The following is a 19,413-nucleotide window of genomic DNA, read 5'->3' as shown; positions in this document are numbered from 1 at the left end:
GCTTCTCTATGGAGTAAAACCAGTGTTTTCAGTTGCCTTAGTGCTCAATTCAGAGTTCAGTAAAGCCAGTATGTCCTTCCCCTCCAATTTTTGATAGTATTTCTTTACTTATTCCTTGAAAAATGATAAAACTATAAACTGTCATATTTTTTCTGATTCTTAAATTTAGGGTGAATAAAATCTGCCACTTTAAAAAATATATATAAATATATTTATAAGTAGGAGAATAAGATTTTATATAACAACTTGGTTATTGAGATATAAATATATAGATATACATCTTTTGTAACCCATGGATTGGTTTTCTATCATAGTATTACCAGCATGCCAGGCACCTGACATTAAGCAGAGCTTTTCCAGATAAATTCCACACGGAAACCACATCGCCACCAATGGTAAATATTTTATGTATTGTTTATTTGTTTTGAAAGCTAAATGTCTTACGTATGGTAAGTCCTAACAATACCTTTTATTTGGAAGTAGCTAAATTCACAAACTATTGTACTTTTTCATAGTGTTGCTACAAACCAAATAGAGAAACTGACAAATCAGACCAACTCTAAGCCCTCAGTTCAGAGTTAGCTTATACACAGGCTGAGCAGTCAGCTAATTCATGTCACTGGAGAAGCACTTTCATATGAAAACTCTCCTTGCCTTAGTGCCTGAAACCTCTCTTAGACATCCATTCTTTTGAGGGTTGTCAAAAAAGAAACTGGCCTGCTCTCATTGGAAGTGAATTTGCTATCCAAGGAGACGTTTAAATGTAGGGTGACGACTTGGCAAGAGTAATAGTGAATTCGAGCACCGCAGGAGAAATTGGACTAGATGAGCATTTATGCATGGAAATTCAGCAGTGCCCACCAGGGCGTCTTCCTCTAATATTCCCTTAGACATTTATATTCTTGAGGCTAGAGCAGATTACTTGTCATCACATTCGCTTAGAAGGAAACACAGCTTGAAGTAGGGCAGTATCAGGCATTTCTCTTCAGTGGAATTAGTCCTTACAGCAGTCTACACAGCGGTCCAAGAGTTAAGCTTCTCTGTTCCCTACCCACCTGGTGAAAACTTAGGTGCAAAAGATGAAACCCATATCATTGACTATGAGATCCATTTTAGCTTAGTAGTTCCACACCCCACAGGACCCAACATCTCATGTAAATCCTCACAGATAAGCTTCTATGGTCTCCACAAAGAATGTGAGCAATTACAAGAGTCATCAAATTCAAGGATTTCCAAATACTAGAGACCTTCATCAAGTATTTATAGATTCTCCAAAAGCAGATGTCATTTTCCAATCAGGAGTCACTTTCACTATAAACAATTTTACCTAATACCTTATATTCCACCTCTCTTTGGTGTCTGGGGACCAGATCTAGAAAGTTAACCCAAGGGAAAATTTGCTCATAGAGAAAGTGAAAGAGTTTTGTAAATCCCTCAGTATACAAATTCCACTTCCCATGTCCATGATTCTAACAGAGTGACTTGCTTAGCTTATTTAGAGGTGGTCACTGCCCTTGATGATAATTCAGCTATATTCATTCATTTATTCAACTAATTCAAATAATAAGTATTGAGCTCCTATGCTCCCTAAGTGTAGGACTCAGCTCTTTTTTTTTTTTTTTTTTTTCTGGTATTGCTTTCAGGTAAAGTATCTGAGCCTTGAAATGACTGTACATGTATGACATAATAATGTCTAAAAATGGTTGAAATTCAGAGTGATAAGTGCTGTAACAATTTTATACATTTGTCTTCCTGATTGATGAAGCATCTGCACTCCTAGAGAGCAGGGATCATGTTTTTCATCTTTGTTTCCTCCTGCCCCATAGGTGGTGCTTAGTATGTGTTTATCAAATGAATTATCTCAGAGCATCTTAGGTAGAAGGGCAATTGATTAAAACCTAGTGATGTTTGCTCATTAACTGAAAATAAAAGGAACTGGTGGAATTTTATGGTCAGTGAAGTGGCCTGACTTCCAGGAATCTTTCTAGTGGGTGTTGTCCATGGAATATCCAGGCTGCTCATGTTCTGGAATTTGATTGAGCACATCTGAAGGATGACATAGAGACTGATAATCTCAACAGTGTGTCATGGCAGTTGATATTAAAGGCTCTGGGATGATCACAGCCCTGGAACCACTCTTTGCTCTACCACTTACATGCAGTATGACCTTGGGCAAATCATTGGCCTCTTGGACCCTCAATTTTCTTCTGTCAGTGGAAAGAACAAATTGGTCAGAGATTAAATAAGATCACAGGTATATAGCCCCTGGCACATTTCAGTGCTTGATAAAAGAAAGCTATTTATTTAAGGAGTCTCTCTTGATCTTGGTTGGACCAGAATCAAAATAAATCAAAGTTAATAGCCCCTGAACAGACTAAAAAATCCAACTGTGTTTTTTATTAAATGCACATGCCAAGTGTGTACCTCATTGAAAAATCAAAAAGTCATTCTAATGTTTTGTGTCTTTTTTTTGTCTTTGGCAGACAGAAGGGTTTAAATATCCCAGGCCTTCCTCAGTACCACCTTCTCCTTCGGGATCTCAGGTCTCTAGTCCTCAGAGCAGCGATGTGGAGGATGAGAATGAGGAAGAAAGATACGATGAAGAAGAGGAGGCTGAAAGGGATCGGTTAAATATCAAGTCACCATTGTCTCTGAATCATGTTCCTCGCGGGAAGAAGAAGCTGCACGGCGAATACAAGAACTGAATTCCACTCTGGTCGAACAGGCTAATTTAGTGAGAACATAGAAAGAATGATTACTGAAAGAAATGAAAATGCCACAGGTTTCATTATCTTCTTCTCAGTATAACAATGGGATTTATTCTCTGCCTAAAAAGTGGAGGAGATTAAGTGAATGGCAATTTTGTAATTTATAATAAAATCCAACTCCTTTTGCCCCAGTCAGTTCAGGCTCTAGGAAGAGTGTTAATTAAAGGAGGAAGACCGGAAGTGTTTTTAAAGTGGTTATTTTAAGCAATAAGAATTTTCATTTCCTAATGCTGATTTTTTACTTAGCATCACCATAATCCTTGGCTTAGTGTTTATACAGCTTCTATACCTGCTAAACCAATCTGCCATTTCCCCCACAAAGGATCCTGATCTTAGCTATGAATGTGTTCTACCTTTATATTTCAAGTAATTTGGTCTTTAGTGATTATTTTTATTTTTCACATGAGGCAGAACCATGAATTTATACCTAGCTTTGCAGACAATCAAAATCCATAGGACAGTAGCTATCCTAAATCCACATGTTGATACATATTAATGTATATGTACAAGGTCACTTCTCAAATTAATGATCGGGAGATGTTACCATCTGTACTGTACCATCTGACTGTAACAGTTTTTTCTATTGTTTAAAAGGAAAGCCTTTTTGAAAACTTGGTCAATCTTCCATAGGTGATAAATTGTTAAATCCATATGAATAAATATATCAATATTTAAAGATTTAACTGCATTGATAATGTTTAAAATTCTTTTAGACATTTAAATAAGATAATATGTGCAAAAACACCTACTATAAAATAGTGCCTTATGAAGGATAACATTTAAAACTGTCTTTTAAAAAAATTAGCAAAAAGAAAATAGAGTCTACTTATAATAAGGACAATGTCTCTGAGACATTGTTGAATGATTGTAGTTAAACATATTAATGTTTTAAATGTAGTTAAACCTAAATCAGCAAAAAAACAAAAAAAACAAAACCCAAACCCCACATTCACTCATGTATTGTTTTTTCCACAACTGAATGTTGTTACATTTAGATCACAGTGAACACCTTGGTTGGCATATTGGTTGGCCCAGGTTTGTAGGGGCTCTAAAAAAGTTTAGGTCTTCTCAGTGTTGGGTTGTTGATGGCAATAACGGAAGAGTAACAATGACAGTGTGTCAGATGGTGCAAGACCAGTGGAAAACTGCACTCCAGCTCTATCACCCCGTTGTTAGGGGAGAGTAGGAGAATGGCGGATACAAGCAACAACTAAGGTCAAAATGGAAGATTGTTGCAAACTCCCCTAATTTAGAGGTTTGTAAGGAAGGAAAATAAATTACCTAAAGCCTAATCCTTAAAAAATGCCCAATGGATACCAATTAACCCAACTCTCCAAGCTCTGCAGAGGAGATCAGAAAAAAATATGAAATAGATTTGTATTACAATCCAAATACTCATTTGCTGAAGTGCCAGAAAGATCTCATGATAAAATGGGTTTCACTTTTGCAATAACCATGAAAATATATCCCTAATAAAGTGGTGCAATGTGTGTATTCAAGTGATACTCTTGATTGGTAATTGGTTGATCCACGGCTACTGAAAGCATGAGCTATACAGAAGCTATAACTTGTTAATACAAAACTTTAAAATTCAAGTTTTTTTTTTTAAATGAAAGAATAGTTCTCTGATTAGAAATGAGTACAGGGCTTCCCTGGTGGCACACTGGATGAGAGTCTGCCTGCCAGTGCGGGGGGCGCGAGTTCGAGCCCTGGTCTGGGAAGATCCCACATGCCGCGGAGCAACTGGGCCCGTGAGCCACAACTACTGAGCCTGCGCGTCTGGAGCCTGTGCTCCGCAACGGGAGGGGCCGCGATAGTGAGAGGCCCGCGCACCGCGATGAAGAGGGGCCCCCACTTGCCACAACTAGAGAGAGCCCTCGCACAGAAACGAAGACCCAACACAGCCATAAAATAAATAAATAAATAAATAAATAAATAAATAAATAAATAAACTCAAAGTTAAAAAAAAAAAACAGAAATGAGTACAAATGGTATAGGACACATGGAAATGACTGATTTGTAAACACCTGGCTTCGAGTGGCATGTGTAAGAATCAGTTTCTACCCTGCACTTGGTCCTCTATTCAGACAGCTGCTGCCACCTGACTCCAACCCCTTGCTCCAGTCACTTAGTTGTCCTTTCCTCAAGACTGACAAACCCTGGTGTTCTAGTTGTTCTTTCCCCAATATTGACAAAGCTCGGTGAGGAACAACCAATAGGATTGTTAGGTGACTGTGTGTCTAGCACAGCACCTTATACACAGTAGTTGCATAAATGAATGGTTTTATTGGGAGAAACATAGATACAAAAAACTGATGCTCTTAAAGTATGTATAAAAAAAGAAAAAATAATAAATAATAAATAAAGAATGTATGTATCCATAAATTGGAGGACAGGAACTACAGAAAATTGTGTGTGCTTGACCAGCTGACAGCAAGACTTTTTTTATGCATTGTACCCCCCTTCCTTCCATGGTAAGGGCTAGAGTGAACAGAGCCGGCTTTACATATACAGATGGGAATATAAAATATTACAAGTGCTATACTAGAAGCTTTCCAGGACACAAGGAGTTCTCAGAAGAGGGATTGGTTAAGTGTACTTGAGGAGATTCAAAGCGACTTCCTAGGACGATCCTAAATTTCTATGAAGTAATGTGGGAGATACAACTGCCCACTTCACATTGTGGTTGTAAGGATAAAATCAAATTAGACGTGAACATTTCCTTAAGGGATTTATAGTCCAGTAGGAGGAGACCAACAGGTTACATTCCCAACTCCTCTTTCTCCTGAGGCCAGGGTAAAATAATGTAACTCAGGGTTGGTAGGATATAGACCTTTATTTCTCATCAGCAGGTAAAGAAGAAATGCTAGTTGGAGGCTGATTTTAACCTCTCACCTTCTCTCCTTGCTTAGGATCACTATGGTGGGGGAGAGGAGTCATCCTCTGGGGAAAACCAGGGAAACAGAGTAATTGAGAGCCCACCCTGGAGGCCACGTAGCCACAGAGGAAGAAGGCTATAGAGGCAAAGAGGAGAAGAGCAATTGGAACGGGGTGAAAGTGGCTGCAAGTCCTATCTGGAGGTGGGGTATTCTAGTACATGGACATGCACAGGAGGCAGATATTTTCCAATTTTAAAAGACAAGCCATACAATGTGAAAAGTGTTGACCACTGATCACTTATTCATTTCAGTTTTGAACAAGATAGAAATAAAGAGAATTGCAAAGACACCCCTGGAGAGATAGAAAGTTATAGCAAACCGGGCATATGCAACTACTGGGTTAATGTGCACATCTGTACGGCAGAACAATGTTCAGGAAATTCAAGTACTTGTAATATTGTAGCTGATATTGTAACAGCTGTTGGTCATTTAGACAGCTTTTTACAAACTCTGTTTTAGTGGGAAATACTTGAGATTGTTCTAGTTGTGGAAGAATTACTTTGTAAGATAGACTTTAAATGTATTCTGGGACTAGACATAGTATTTAAGCAGTCCATATGTACAAGTCTATGTCAGATGAGTAAATAATTCTCAATAAACTGGATATATACACTGTCTAGAAAATCCACTTTAAAATCAAACAATAATTAATGACAGGCACCTATTATAATGCCACATAGATTATTTTATTGCTAGCATATTATTTTTTTGGCAGACATCAATGTTACATTAACTTGAATACAGTTTCATTATTCAGTTATGAAATGAGATACAGACAAATCTTATAAGCAGGGTTTTGATTACTTAACACAGTAAAATTGTAATTCCAAGTTACAGAGACATTCACATAATGATATTCTTTAGCTACTGACTAATAGCTATATACTGATGACAATAAGAATGGACAATACTTTCCACTTGTGACATTTATCAATAACAACTCTCAAGTAATTAAGTCAAAAATAATGAACATGATGGTCATATTGTAATTTCAAATAAATATACTATATGCTTGCTGTAGGTATGTGTGTATTTTATTTTTCAGATAGTACTGAACCCTAGTTGAGTTTAAAAAATGAATAAATTAGGCATATTACCATGCATTTTGTATCAGGGTGCCTTTATGTTATGTTTTTATGTCAAATAAAGCCTAGAGTTCTAGTCAATTAGAGTAAGCAGTGTTTGAGTCTGTTTAGCCATGGAAAATGGGTTACCTCTAAAAAACTGGTTTGTTTCTTTTGTACAAGAGCAGCGTGTGTTTCCATCTGCTTATTTCCCAGTAACTTTTAGATCCTTGTTTCTAAACTGAATTCGGGGAGATCCCCAGGGAGCACAAGGGGGAGCTTCCAGCTGTAGAACCTCCCAATGGCTCCAGTCTCACCAAGGGTCTCCTCTCTCAGCAACCACACTGCAGTGTCTGATCACAGGGCTTCTTCCCAGTCACCCCTTCCCACTTCCCTTCCTGACAACTTACCTCTCCTGGATACTAAAAGAATCACACTCTACTCTTTCCCATCTTGCCATGCTTCCCTGCCTCACCCTCCTTGGAGGTGAGAAAAGGGGGAAAAGGAGAGGAGATTCTCTGCTGAGTGATAAGACAGTGCAAGTGGGTAACAGAATGAAAAAAAGCAATTAAGAATGATTAGATCAAGATGGGTATCTGTTGTCACAAAACGAAAGAACACTCTAAAGAGTCTTCAACCTAATAATTATAAATGGGCTAAAAAATTCGAGAGTAAGACACAAGGTGATCTAAACAGGACCTGAAGCAATGGAAGAAAGCAACGATGTTCTCACTAAGAACTCAACATCACTTTAGCTTCTGGAAGAATAAAACTGGCTGCACATGTTCCTAAGATTACAAATGAACATAAAAAGGGTCCGCAGGCTTTATTCACATGGGTCATGTTTTCAACAAGAATAGAAATAAAATTGAATGGAATCTGGTATATTTTCACCAGTTTAGCAGACTGTCTTCTAGGAATCTGGTTTGATCAAAGTTTTCTTCTCCAGCTGTTAGGAAAAAAAAATACATAACATAAACATGTATCCTGTGTTTTATAAGAAGAAAATATAAGATGAAGAGAACCTCAGGAGATAAACATTTGCCCCTCTACATTATGTTAACTCAGGCACTCTGCTATGGAAACCACCCCCAAATTGGATTTTGATTGATTTTGTTTCAAAAATTTCCCCGTCAGCTTGGGATGCATTGAAGAATTCACATCTGACATGTGAATCTCTACAGTGAATTTAACTATTACATGGTGTGTTTGGTAGAAATATGAAAAGGCCACATGTCTTGCTCTAAATATGCCTCGTGTCTAAAATACCCACCAGTAGAACCATTCACTTGCATCAAGGTACTGTTTCTGTATTTCCTGTTAAAATGCATTTTAGCTGGGAAAGATGACAGAGGAACACATTTGCACATATTCTCTTACAAGTTGAACTAGACATCTGGGGTGGATGGAAGTAAGACAAAAAGAAAGGACACTTGTTAGTTGGGCAGGATTGCAAAACTTCAGAGCAGGAGGAATCACCTCTGGGGTGGGGATAGCGGACTGAGATGACAGCAGATTCCTGGGACTAAAAATGGGTTGAAGGGCTGAAACTGATGATGGGGAAGGGAGAGGAAGCTGCCAGAGGCAAAATTCCATTCCTCATTTTATGTAAGGTCATCTCTAGAGAAAACCACTTTCCCCTAGTTAGTTACAATATGGTTGGAATATCTGAGGTACAGTTTAACCTGAATTGGTAGCAAACTTCAAAATATTGCAGATACTCAGCTACTCTATTTTTAAAATTTTTTTAATTTTTCTATTTTTAAAAATTTTTATTGGAGTACAGTTGATTTACAATGTTGTGTTAGTTTCTACTGTACAGCAAAGTGAATCAGTTATACATATACAAATATCCACTCTTTCTTAGATTCTTTTCACATATAGGTCATTTCAGAGTACTGAGTAGAGTTCCCTGTGCTATACAGTAGCTCCTTATTAGTTATCTATTTTAAATATACTAGTATTTAAAGGAAAGGAAAAAAAAAAAAAAGAAAGGAATCATCCCTGTATATCCTCCATTAAGATAACAATCCACTACTTAAAATAATAATCCACTACATAAAATAAGTCCAAATAATACCTAGGGACTTCAGAATAAAAATATTAAAGGTGACTAATGATTAATCTATCATATGGGAATCCAAAACTTTCCCATCCATTTAGACTAATAAAATTTTGTTTCCTCATTTCATCATCAGAGACAAGCCACTTCGGAAACTTCAATAATTAAAAACTTGAATTTATTTTCCAACAAAGACTTGAAATGGATATCTATAGTCACATTCTTCTGTAAAGCTTCTAATGAAGAGCCCTCCCCTCCTCTTTAAAATTAGCTCTACCTTCTCCATTCCAGCTCACATCTTCCCAGCAATTAAATCTCAGACTTCACTAACAATCCATTTCCACCCTCACTGTCCTCCTACTGACTTCAAAAATCAGTAAGAGGGACTTCCTTGGCATTCCAGTGGTTAAGACTCTACCCTTCCACTGCAGGGGGCACGGGTTCCATCCCTGGTCAGGGAGCTAAGATACCGCATGCCTCGCTGCGCAGCCGGAAAAAAAAAAAAAACAGTAAGAGTGCCAAATGCCGAATTTAGAAAAGATCACCTTGGATGCAGCATCTTCTACCCATGATTCAACTCTTTCTCACCTTTTCATCACAAGAATTCTGAAAGCCGTGCCAGCAAGCATCCACCTTCTCTTAACTCTGCAGTTTACCTTCTTTTCCTAAATTCCCTTGAAACAAGGTTTCAGAACGGGCAAGGCAGCAGCAAATCACACCACTGGGCAGGGGCCGAGGAGAAGACTTGTGAACCGTGATTTAATGACCCTTCTTACCCAACACAATCTTCCTTCTCCTTTGATTTCTGTACTCTTACTAAGCATTCTGCTATATTTGATGCTTCTCATCACTTCTTTCTTGAAACTTTCCATCCTCGACTTCTTGGATTCTCTGTTATTCTGGCTCTCCTCTTACCTTCCTGCCTGCTCCTTTTGAAGTCCCTTCACTGATATGATTTCCACCCTATCCCTTGATCTCTGGGTATTCTCCAGGGCAAATCCTTTATTATCTGCCCTTTTCCCACTACATCTGAGGCCTAGGAGAGAGTTCCATTTTCATGCTTCCAACCTTTATTAACTGGCTCTGAATTTCCAGTTGTTCCCAAACCTGACATCATCAGAATAATGTGAGTGAACTTCTTGAGGATACAGATTCTGGGGCCTCACTCAAGTAGTATGGAATCAGACTCTCTGGACCTAAGGCCAAGAAATCTGTATTTTCAGCAGGTTCTCCAGAGAACTCTGATGGAACCAGTCCACATATGGAGAGCAGAGAACCAGTGACCTATACACGTTTATCCACTGGAATGGCTCCGTCACCTCAAACTGAACCTTAATTATATCCACAGGAATTTTCATTTGTCAGTATCACCATTTTAAACTCACACAAACACTTTAAAAATGTGCTTGACTCTGGATTCTCTCTTTCGTTTTAAAATTTTATTGAAGTATAGTTGATTTACAATGTTGTGTAAATTTCCTCTGTACAGCAAAGTGACTCAGTTATACATATATTTTTTTCATATCCTTTTCCATTATGATTTATTACACGGTATTAAATATAGTTCCCTGTGCTATACACTAGGACCTTGATTTTTATCTGCTCTTCCTTCCGGTATGCCTCAGGGTTGAGGCTCCAGTCCCACTGACCTCATCACTCCACTCCTGAATGACTGCCTTAGTTTCTCACTGACCTCATCACTCTGGCCTTTCCTCTTCAACACCATACATCTGAGAGGTGGCAGGGCATAGCTGAAAGAGCTACAGCATCCCACAGCCCTGAGTTCAACTCCCCGTATCACTTCTTGCTGTGTAAACTCCCCATATCACTTCCACTCTATGTGGACCTTAGGAGAGTATATACAGCTCAGAAGGGTCAGTTTTCTGAGCTATAAAGATTAGCTTTAATATCTGACACACAGTAGATGGCCTCATATTGTAGCTATGGTAACTGCTCTTATGGTTACCCTATAAGCAATAACCAGTTTCATCTTCCTTCACCATGTCCTCTTTCTGGTAAAAATCCATGGACCATCTGATTGATTCTCAGATAAAGAATAAGTTACCCCCTGTTCTTCATCCCAGTACTAGTATGTACCTGCTATGTGATAGTGGGCAAGCTACTCAATCTTTCTGTGCTTCTGTTTCCTCATCTGTAAAGTATAGATAATGACAGTGGGTAATCCTAGGAGGTAATTCATTTGTTATGGATTAATGAATTATTAATAAATGTATTAATCCGTATCAAGTGCTTGGAACAGTGCCTGACCCACTGCATTATAGTAAAACCCTCAATAATTATTAGCTAGAGGGAGTAGTAACAGTAGTTGTAGTCATAGCTATAGTATGGCCATGATTCTCACAGTTTACTGTCCTACTGACTGTTCACCCTGCCTTTTCACTGCAAAGGCCATTCTCATTCTTGCTTTTGTTTAATCCATTTTCTTCTCTACCTGCCACAGTGCCTGGCACCTAGCAGGCATAAATGCAGATTTACTGAATTCAGTATTATAATCCCCTCCACTCAACCAAGTCAGCCGCGGACTTTCTCTGATTTCAAAAGACCTCTTTATCCCACTCTCTTCCATTTGCTTCTCATAGGTTTTTGTTTTGTTTTGTTTTTGTTTTTTCACAACAAAACCATAAGCTAGAAGCCAGAAAGAGCCCCCTGCTCTCTTCCCCTCCCTATTGGACGGGGCCCGTCCAATAACAGGCAGGGAGCACACAGGCTTTCTCCGCTAGCACAAGTGTCAGAGCCCAAGGCCAGCAGCTATGCTTTGACCAGCAGACTACTCACTGTATTTTGTTAAATACATTTTAACACTTAAATTATGTCATAAATATGGCATCATTACAATTTTTGAGAGGGAAAAATCTAGATCTGTTGAATATGCTTTGATGACCTCTATTGTTAATGCTAATAGAAAGTACGTACTTTGTTTCATTTGGCTCTTAGAGCAACCTGCCCATGGATGTCATTATTCCATTTTACCTGTAATGACACTAAGGCTCAGGGTCACCCAGCTAGTAAAGCAACAAGGCCAAGATTTGAACCCAGTCCTGTTATACTCCAAAGCCCTGGCTAATGTACAAGATGCCTTAATGCAATTAGTGGTTTTAATGCTACATGGATAGAGAGCCTCTATTTGAAGAACACACCTAATCCTGGCATGGAAGAAGATATATAGTATAGTGCAAATCACACAGGCTTAGAATCAGAACTAGCCCAATCTCTTAGGGTGAACCATAAGAAACTGCTGTGTTTGTAAGTAAAAAATGGTGATTTTCAGCTATTCCATTTGGTTCAAACTTTTATAGTGAGTAACTGGATTTGCGATTATTTAAACCTCTTTTGGCCTAAGTTTTTTCAAATATAAAATAATGAAGTTGGACTTTCTGGAGTTCTAACAGAAATAAAAGCTCCAATAGGCTATGGATTATGGAATTAACATGAAATCCCCCAGTCTCATCAAGGAAATGTTTTTACATTCTTGGGAAACACTTTAATGAGCAACATGGGAGTCTTAAAATAATAAACGTCTCTGTGAATTTCTGGTGGTGTGGACAACCGTTAATTATTTTTTTAAATCTGAATAAATAAAAGCAACTTTGTTGTACTCAACACAGAATGCCCAAAGCACTCAAAGCTTCCCTGTCCTGCAGTTAAAAGAGGTTACTATAATTATACCTTCTTGCGGTTTCTGCAAGGAAGCCAATAGCACAGCTACTGCCTCTGGAAGAGTTAGTAGTTGGGGATTTGGGCTTCGTCTTTCTGGAGAAACGAAAAAATAAATACAGATTCTATTAGCATTTAAATATTCATAGAGATAAATCCTATTCCAGTATGCTATAATACTAGAAAATCTCTGTGAAATACCTCTGTTATCCCTCAGCAAAGAGCCCCTTACACAGAATGATTTTTACAAGTTGAAACATTTCACACTTCCCTTAGACATTGCTTACAACTGGTTATGTGGTGTATTACAGGGAATGGAAGAAAATTTAAACTATATACTACAGAGAATTTCATGAAAGCAAGGAGGATTAAGATAAAGAACCCATGAGAAATTTCCCCCTCAGAGCTTAAAATGGGATGTCTGGGCGGAAAGGTTTAGATGGGACCCTGCCTGGAGCCTGGACTATCTTCTCTCTTGTTCCTTCCAAAGCAGTTTGAGAAAATAATCTACATTCTTGGCCACATGTAAGTCAATTATTTGACTGAAGGAGAATCTGCAAAATATTCAGAACTATTTCAAATCTAAGTTGACAGAAGACAAACCATCCTGATTCAACACAAACCATGATTTTTAATTTGGGAGCTGCTGAAGTGGGAAAACAAAACTTACCCTCCCACGGTAAAAAAAAGGTTAATTACACTGCAGGCTTGAAGAAGGTAAACAAAAATTTGATAAGCACCTATGTGCTCAACACAGTGTTTGATATTTTTCAAAATGAGTCTACTTGGTATTTTTAACAGTCTTGAACGTTTATCAAAATGAATGGTATTGTTATTTTTTAATCCAATGAATGGCATGGAAAGGTTTATCACTTAACATAGTCTCTGGCTCCGTCCTTAAAGGCCCCCACTTCTTCACTATTTCTGGTTTTGAACCTTTTGATAGTTGTTTTTAGTAATATAATAGAGCTGTTTGAAGTTTTTAGGCAAATCACTATTTTAATAATGATGATGATGATGAAAACAACATTGGCAACAACAACAGCGTTTAAGAGAAATCTTGTAAAGATCATGCCCTAAACGGGAGGCCCATTTCTCGGGCGGGGCAGGCGCACGGCTCTCGTATCCACCCTGACGCCCGGGAGCGGAACCCCGCCCCCGCCGCCCATCGCCATCCCGGCGGGGCGTTGCGATCCCCCGCTCCGCCGCTGCCAGCGGGGCCGGGCGGGGCCGGCTCTCCCCCGGGAAGGCCCACGGGCCAGCCTTTCCGGAGGCGGAGCGCGCCCCTCCGGTCCTGCGCGGCCTTCTGTAGCCCGCGGCCCCCTCACCCCCGCGCACTCACCGGGCGGCGGCCGGTCGGCGAGGTCCTTCCTCCGGCTCTGGTCGGAGATGAAGCGGCGCCCCTCTGCCAAGGCGAGACACGGGCTCAGCGCCCTCCCGGCCCGATTGATCGGGGTTCCGGGGCCGGGAGCGGGCGGGGCCGGGTGCTCCCGGTCCGGGGCGCGCGGAACTGCCGGGGTCGGGGCGCCGGCGCGGATGAGGAAGGAAACCACGGGTGAAGCCCGCACGCCCCCCGCCCCCGGGCCGCCGAGTGCGCTTCGGAGGGAGCGGCGATCTCGCCCACCAGCCAGGGCGGGGCGGTGTGTCCCCGGAAATCCCAGTCTCCCTTTGGGCAGGAGCCAGCAACCCTCCGGTTTAGGGTGGAGGATTTCTGATAATCCTCCCCCCGCGCCCCCGACCTTTCTCCTTGATTAACTGAGACCAGGATGACCTCGATTATTTATGGGAACAAACTCGATAGGATTCTCTCCCCACAGCTCTTCATCTATCCCACGGATTCATGCACCCCTACGGATCTCCCTCTATTGCTGTCGGAAGAGCAAAGTATTTGGAACGTACGTGCACCCTTCAGGTAGAGCATAGCTTGAGGAGTCCAGTTCCTTCTCTCAAAGAGTCTCTATAACCCGGCGAGAAGAAGAAAGCAGTTAGTAAGGCGTTGCTGCCCAGCCCACTATTAGGAAAAAAAAGAAGGGAGGGGAGGGAAAGAAAGAAAGGGAAGGGAAGGAAGGAGGGAGAAGATAGAAGGAAAGAAAGAAGGAAAAGAAGGGAAGAAATAGAAAGAGAGAGGGAGGGAGGAAGGAAGGAAGGAAGGAAGGCAGGCAGGCAGGCACACAGCGCACGAAGGAGTCCCAATTTTTGCGTTTGATTACCTGCGGAGCACTGTTGGAATTTCCCATGAAAGAAAACACCAGGAAAAGAGCCAAGGTTGTTACCACCAGACTTCTGAATCCCTGTATGAAAAGATCATAGAAAGTCTTTTCTGTGCCTATAGGATCTTCTGCTTCCTTCCCTGGCGCCTGGACAATTACACATCCCTTACTCTTTGCTATGTTCTGTTTTAGCGCTCAGAGGGTGGGGCAGAAGGGGATTCCCCAGTTTATCGTCTAGTTAATCCACAAAGAGTTCTTTTCTTAAAAAATTAATTAGAAATATATTATTTTTATTATTTAACCCAAATGAGGATTTGGGTGAATTAGTGAAACTTTTTCTTTGTAAAATCAAATGATTCTGATATTTTAAAGGCGTAACGTTTAACTATCCTTTAGCCTCTAAAACACTTATTAAACATAAAAGAGGTAAAAAGCTATACAGCTTTTTTATAAAATAGCTAAGAAATCTCAAGTATATAAAACCTTTACTTACCTTCATGCTCTACACCTTTCCAGAAGCTGCAATAACTATAACTTAACCTCTGAGTTTTCTAATTTTGTTCTGAAGGTGGGGCTTTTAAATCTTAGTGTTAAGGATCCCTCCTGATTTTGCATAGAGCTAGTGTCCACAGGGACTTCCTGTCAGTCTTCAAGATTGAGAGGATCTGATGACTCCTCCAGGGAGATTCAGTTGCAGGAAGTAGAGGAATGATTGATGGGTGAATATCATTTACTGTCCACATCAGCCAGGAGATATTCTGAAAATATCAGCATCATGACCTTTGATTTTCCTATTAGCTTCCCAAGGCAGTATTATTATTATTATTATTGAAAATGATTAATAACCCCAGGCAGAATCAAAAGTAAATGAACAAAGTAAGAAAACTTGTCTTGGGTAACTAACGAGCTATCAAGCTAACACCGGTGAGTAAAGATGAATCATTTGGGTAGGAATGAAAAGGTTAGGGAATCTCAATGGAATTTGACTCATTCACTTAATTATCCACTCAATTATTTAACAAATATTTATGGAATGCCTACTATGTAACAGACATCCTTCCTTTTAGTTCAAGGGACACAGCCATGTATTAAAAAGAGAAGTCTCTGCTTTGATCATGTTTATCTTCTAGTCAGGGGGAAAACACTCCAAACCGGTAAATAAGGTAATTACAGAATTTTTAAATGCTTTATAAAGCAAAAGTAAGCAAAATGATGTGATAAGGTAAGTGGTGGGCTACTTTAGGGAAGGTAAAAATAAGAGGGGGTCTGGAAAGATAAGGTGGAGTCAGACATGGGATAAACTGGGGTGGGAATCAATATTGCTGACATTCTCAGGCAGAAGAAAAATACAAAATCTTGGGATGGCAAGGAGCTTGGCTTGTTTGAAGAACAGGAAGGAGACCAATGGAGCCAAAGTTGTGTGGGTGTCAGGGGAGGACACTGTAAATTGAGGTTGGAGAGTAAGAAATGGCAACTTGGTTATAAGCAAAAGATGATGATGGCTTAGACTAGGGGAGTCCTTGCAAGGAATGGAGAGCTGTAATGAATTTGGGAGGCAGAAAACATGGACTTGTGGATAAACCGTATATGAGAGTTTAAGAAAAATAAGTCAAGGATGACTCTTAGATTTTTGGTTTAATCACTGGGTGAATGATGAAACTCTTTATTGAAATTGGAGAGACTTCATAAAGAAGCAGTTAAGAGAGGGAAATAAAGAGTTGTCTTTGGACATATTAAAATTAAAATGTATACTAGACATCCCAAGGAGAAATGTGAAGTAGGCAGTTGCAGATGCAAAACTCTAGAGCTCAGCAAACAGGTCACCAGCCTATAGATTATTTTCTAAAGGCAGGAATTATCAGATTTAAGAATCTTGAGAATTTTAAGGATGGAAAAAATTGGGATTGAAAAAATACTTAGGGAGTGAATGGAGTTAAGAAGAGGAAGAGGGGCTTCCCTGGTGGTGCAGTGGTTGAGAATCTGCCTGCCAATGCAGGGGACACAGGTTCGAGCCCTGGTCTGGGAAGATCCCACATGCCACGGAGCAACTAGGCCCGTGAGCCACAACTACTGAGCCTGCGCGTCTGGAGCATGTGCTCCGCAACAAGAGAGGCCGCGACAGTGAGCGGCCCACGCACCGCGATGAAGAGTGGCCCCCACTCACCACAACTAGAGAAAGCCCTCGCACAGAAACGAAGACCCAACACAGCCAAAAATAAATAAATAAATTTATAAAAAAAAAAAAAGAAGAAGAGGAAGAGATAGAGCTCTGAGAACAAACCTACAGAGATTGAGCAGAGGGAAAGTCAGCAAAGGAAGCTGAACTGAAGCAGTCGGAAAGAAAGAAATTCCAGGAGAATGAGGCCATGGGAGCTGGGAGACTATCCAATAACATTGAAAGGTTAAACTGATGTGAGCTAAGAAGTGTCTGCTGGATTTGAGAATACGATGGCTTTTGAGGATAGAAGCTAGACTGGGGTGGGTTGAATAGGATATGAGGAAATAAGGACAAGTGTGGACAACCTTTTTAGAAATTTCACCAAAAGGGGGAAAGGAAAATGAATTTTTAGAAAAGATATGTGAGTGTGGTGGAAGTGGGCTATTTTTTTCTTTTTAGCCTTTCAGCAAATCTGAATCCTTTTAATTTTAGGGAACTTCGGAAATTCCCTAAACTATAAATTATGATTCTTGGTGGGAGGCAGCATCTTCCTTGTATCGTAGAAGCTGAAAATGCTAGACGCTCTTTCCCAGCCTCCCTATCGGGTAGAGTGTGGGCATGAGGCAGGTTTCACCAATCAGATGTACCCACTCTTCTGGAGCTGGGGAGGGAAGAAAGTGGGGAGCAGGAGAAATACTTTCTGGTGCAGCACTGGTTGTAGGATGCCTGAGTTTGTGGGGGCAGTACTGGCTACAATGCTAGTGACAGACACCAGCATCCAGTGCTAGCGGAATAGTGATACTAACTGCACTGTCCTTTTAATAAAGTCCTCTTTTGCTTAAATCAACCAGGTGTGTTGGTTTCTTTTGATGACCATTTGCAGAACATGTATGCTGATGGGGATGATCAGCAGAGAAGGAGAAATTGATGATGTGGAAGAGAACTGCAAAAAAGGGAGTTTGTGGAAGGCAAGAAGAATAGGACCCAAATTTGTCAATAACCAGTTGAAACAGTTCTATACACAGGCAGACAGTGAACAAGGACCAGAGTGGCCACCATATGCTAAAGTACCATGGATGACAGAGGTGGTCACTTTCTTCGGAATGTTAGAGCAGTGCTCCGCAGGTATTAATGTGCTTTTGAATCACCTGGGAATCTTGTTAAAATGCACATTCTGATTCATTATAGCTGGGGTGGGACCTGAGAGTCTGCATTTGTAGTAAACTCCCAAGTGATGCTAATGGATGCTAGTCTACTAATCCTTGGACATTATGAGTAGTAAAGCTTACAGGATATAAAAAGTGATAAGAAAAACTAACACTTAGAGTCTACATGGCTGGGAGAATGGCTAACAATAGAAACATCACGGATAATGGAGAGGGACTAGATGAGTTTAGTTTGGGACTGAAGTTTGAGGGGTGATGCTATCTACCAGTAAATACTTGTCTAAGAGAGATGGGGGTTTGGGCATTTGATGTTTGGAATTGACGATCATGTGCAGCCAAGAAAGCTGAGATCTGGTTAGTAAATGAGAATGAAATATAGAAAGTAGTTTGTAAGTAGAAACTTGAGGAATATTTACTCCCTTTAAAGAATAAGTAGAGCAAGAAGGAGCCAGAACCATGAATGTAGTGTTTTCCACTGTTTTAGGAGAGGAGGAAGATAAAAACTAAGGACTAAAAGGTTATCACCATATCTAAAGAAAATCAATATTCCTTTAAATATTAGGTTTTAGGATTTTAGAATTTAATTTCAAAAGATTGTAACAACTTCCAAAAAAAAAAGCAACAGAAGAAAGATTATGCATGTGTTTATATTTTAAAAGAATTTATAAGTGAAACCCAGTTATTAGGTTACCCTAACAAACAACTAAAATGTCTTTTCCCCCTCTCCATACCAAAAACACACAAAGGTTTTAGAAAGAGGGACAGGAAAATAAATTGCCAATCAAACTGTGATTTGCATTTACAATCTTAAGGAAAAAATAATTAATGTGGTTTGTCTATAACAGTTCCGCTAATGAATTCACAAACAGATGTTTTACGTCAAAGCTGCCATTTTCAGCATAATATGCACAAGTGAGCAGAATGGCTTTGACATATTATCAATATTGTAGTCTTATCAAAAGCAACATGCCAGAATGTGTTTGTTCTAAAAGGGCATTGACTCCCAATCAAATGTTTTTGTTAAATTCACAATATTTTAAGATTTTTACAGGTCTAAACCTAGAGATGGGCTAAGAAAAGTTACTTATTTGAGAAAAAAACAGTTGTTGCATAAAACCAGTAAATTTTATTCTGCTGATATGATTACCCGGCAGTGGGTACTGGACAAATTGGATCCAAAACCTTTTTTTAAAGGCATATTTAATGGAGATCATTTTGCCTGCATCACTGATGTTATCTGAATTCTTCTAGTTGACTGGAGCGTGCCCAGGCCCCATTTAAAAAATACTGTCACAGTTTAAACTGCATTCTTACAAGGTCAGTGATTATTGTGTTCACACAGAAAACAGCTATCTTTTTAAAAAATTATTT

At 39.7% G+C, this 19,413-nt stretch overlaps 2 protein-coding genes and 1 long non-coding RNA gene across 4 annotated transcripts in view; 2 read left to right on the top strand and 1 right to left on the bottom strand.

Moving 5' to 3' along the window:
- GYS2 (glycogen synthase 2) overlaps window positions 1-3,451 on the top strand; it is a 58,016-nt gene extending 54,565 nt beyond the window's left edge. For both annotated transcript variants that reach the window (XM_082351978.1, XM_082351977.1), the window contains 2 exons: window positions 315-395; window positions 2,484-3,451. In XM_082351978.1, coding sequence (XP_082208104.1) covers window positions 315-395; window positions 2,484-2,705 — 303 coding nt within the window. In that variant the 3' untranslated portion in view covers window positions 2,706-3,451. The remainder of the gene's footprint in view (window positions 1-314; window positions 396-2,483) is intronic.
- Window positions 3,452-6,371: 2,920 nt separating this feature from the next.
- SPX (spexin hormone) lies at window positions 6,372-17,712 on the bottom strand. The gene is made up of 6 exons (XM_082352035.1): window positions 15,212-17,712; window positions 14,719-14,799; window positions 14,408-14,465; window positions 13,851-13,913; window positions 12,521-12,604; window positions 6,372-7,720 (listed from the first exon to the last, which is right to left on the bottom strand). The coding sequence occupies exons 1-6, from the start codon at window positions 15,215-15,217 to the stop codon at window positions 7,662-7,664; spliced, it is 351 nt and encodes a 116-aa protein (XP_082208161.1). The 5' UTR covers window positions 15,218-17,712; the 3' UTR covers window positions 6,372-7,661.
- Window positions 13,854-19,413, top strand: part of LOC309609918 — a 10,354-nt gene continuing 4,794 nt past the window's right edge. Inside the window, exons 1-2 of the long non-coding RNA XR_014233654.1 lie at window positions 13,854-14,420; window positions 17,728-18,001. This is a non-coding gene — a long non-coding RNA (uncharacterized lncRNA). The remainder of the gene's footprint in view (window positions 14,421-17,727; window positions 18,002-19,413) is intronic.

Source organism: Balaenoptera borealis, assembly GCF_965194805.1.
Source record: "Balaenoptera borealis genome assembly, chromosome: 13".
Lineage (NCBI taxonomy): Eukaryota > Metazoa > Chordata > Mammalia > Artiodactyla > Balaenopteridae > Balaenoptera > Balaenoptera borealis.
The sequence above is the reverse complement of the archived record's forward strand: the minus strand, read 5'-3'. Positions and strand labels throughout refer to the sequence as shown.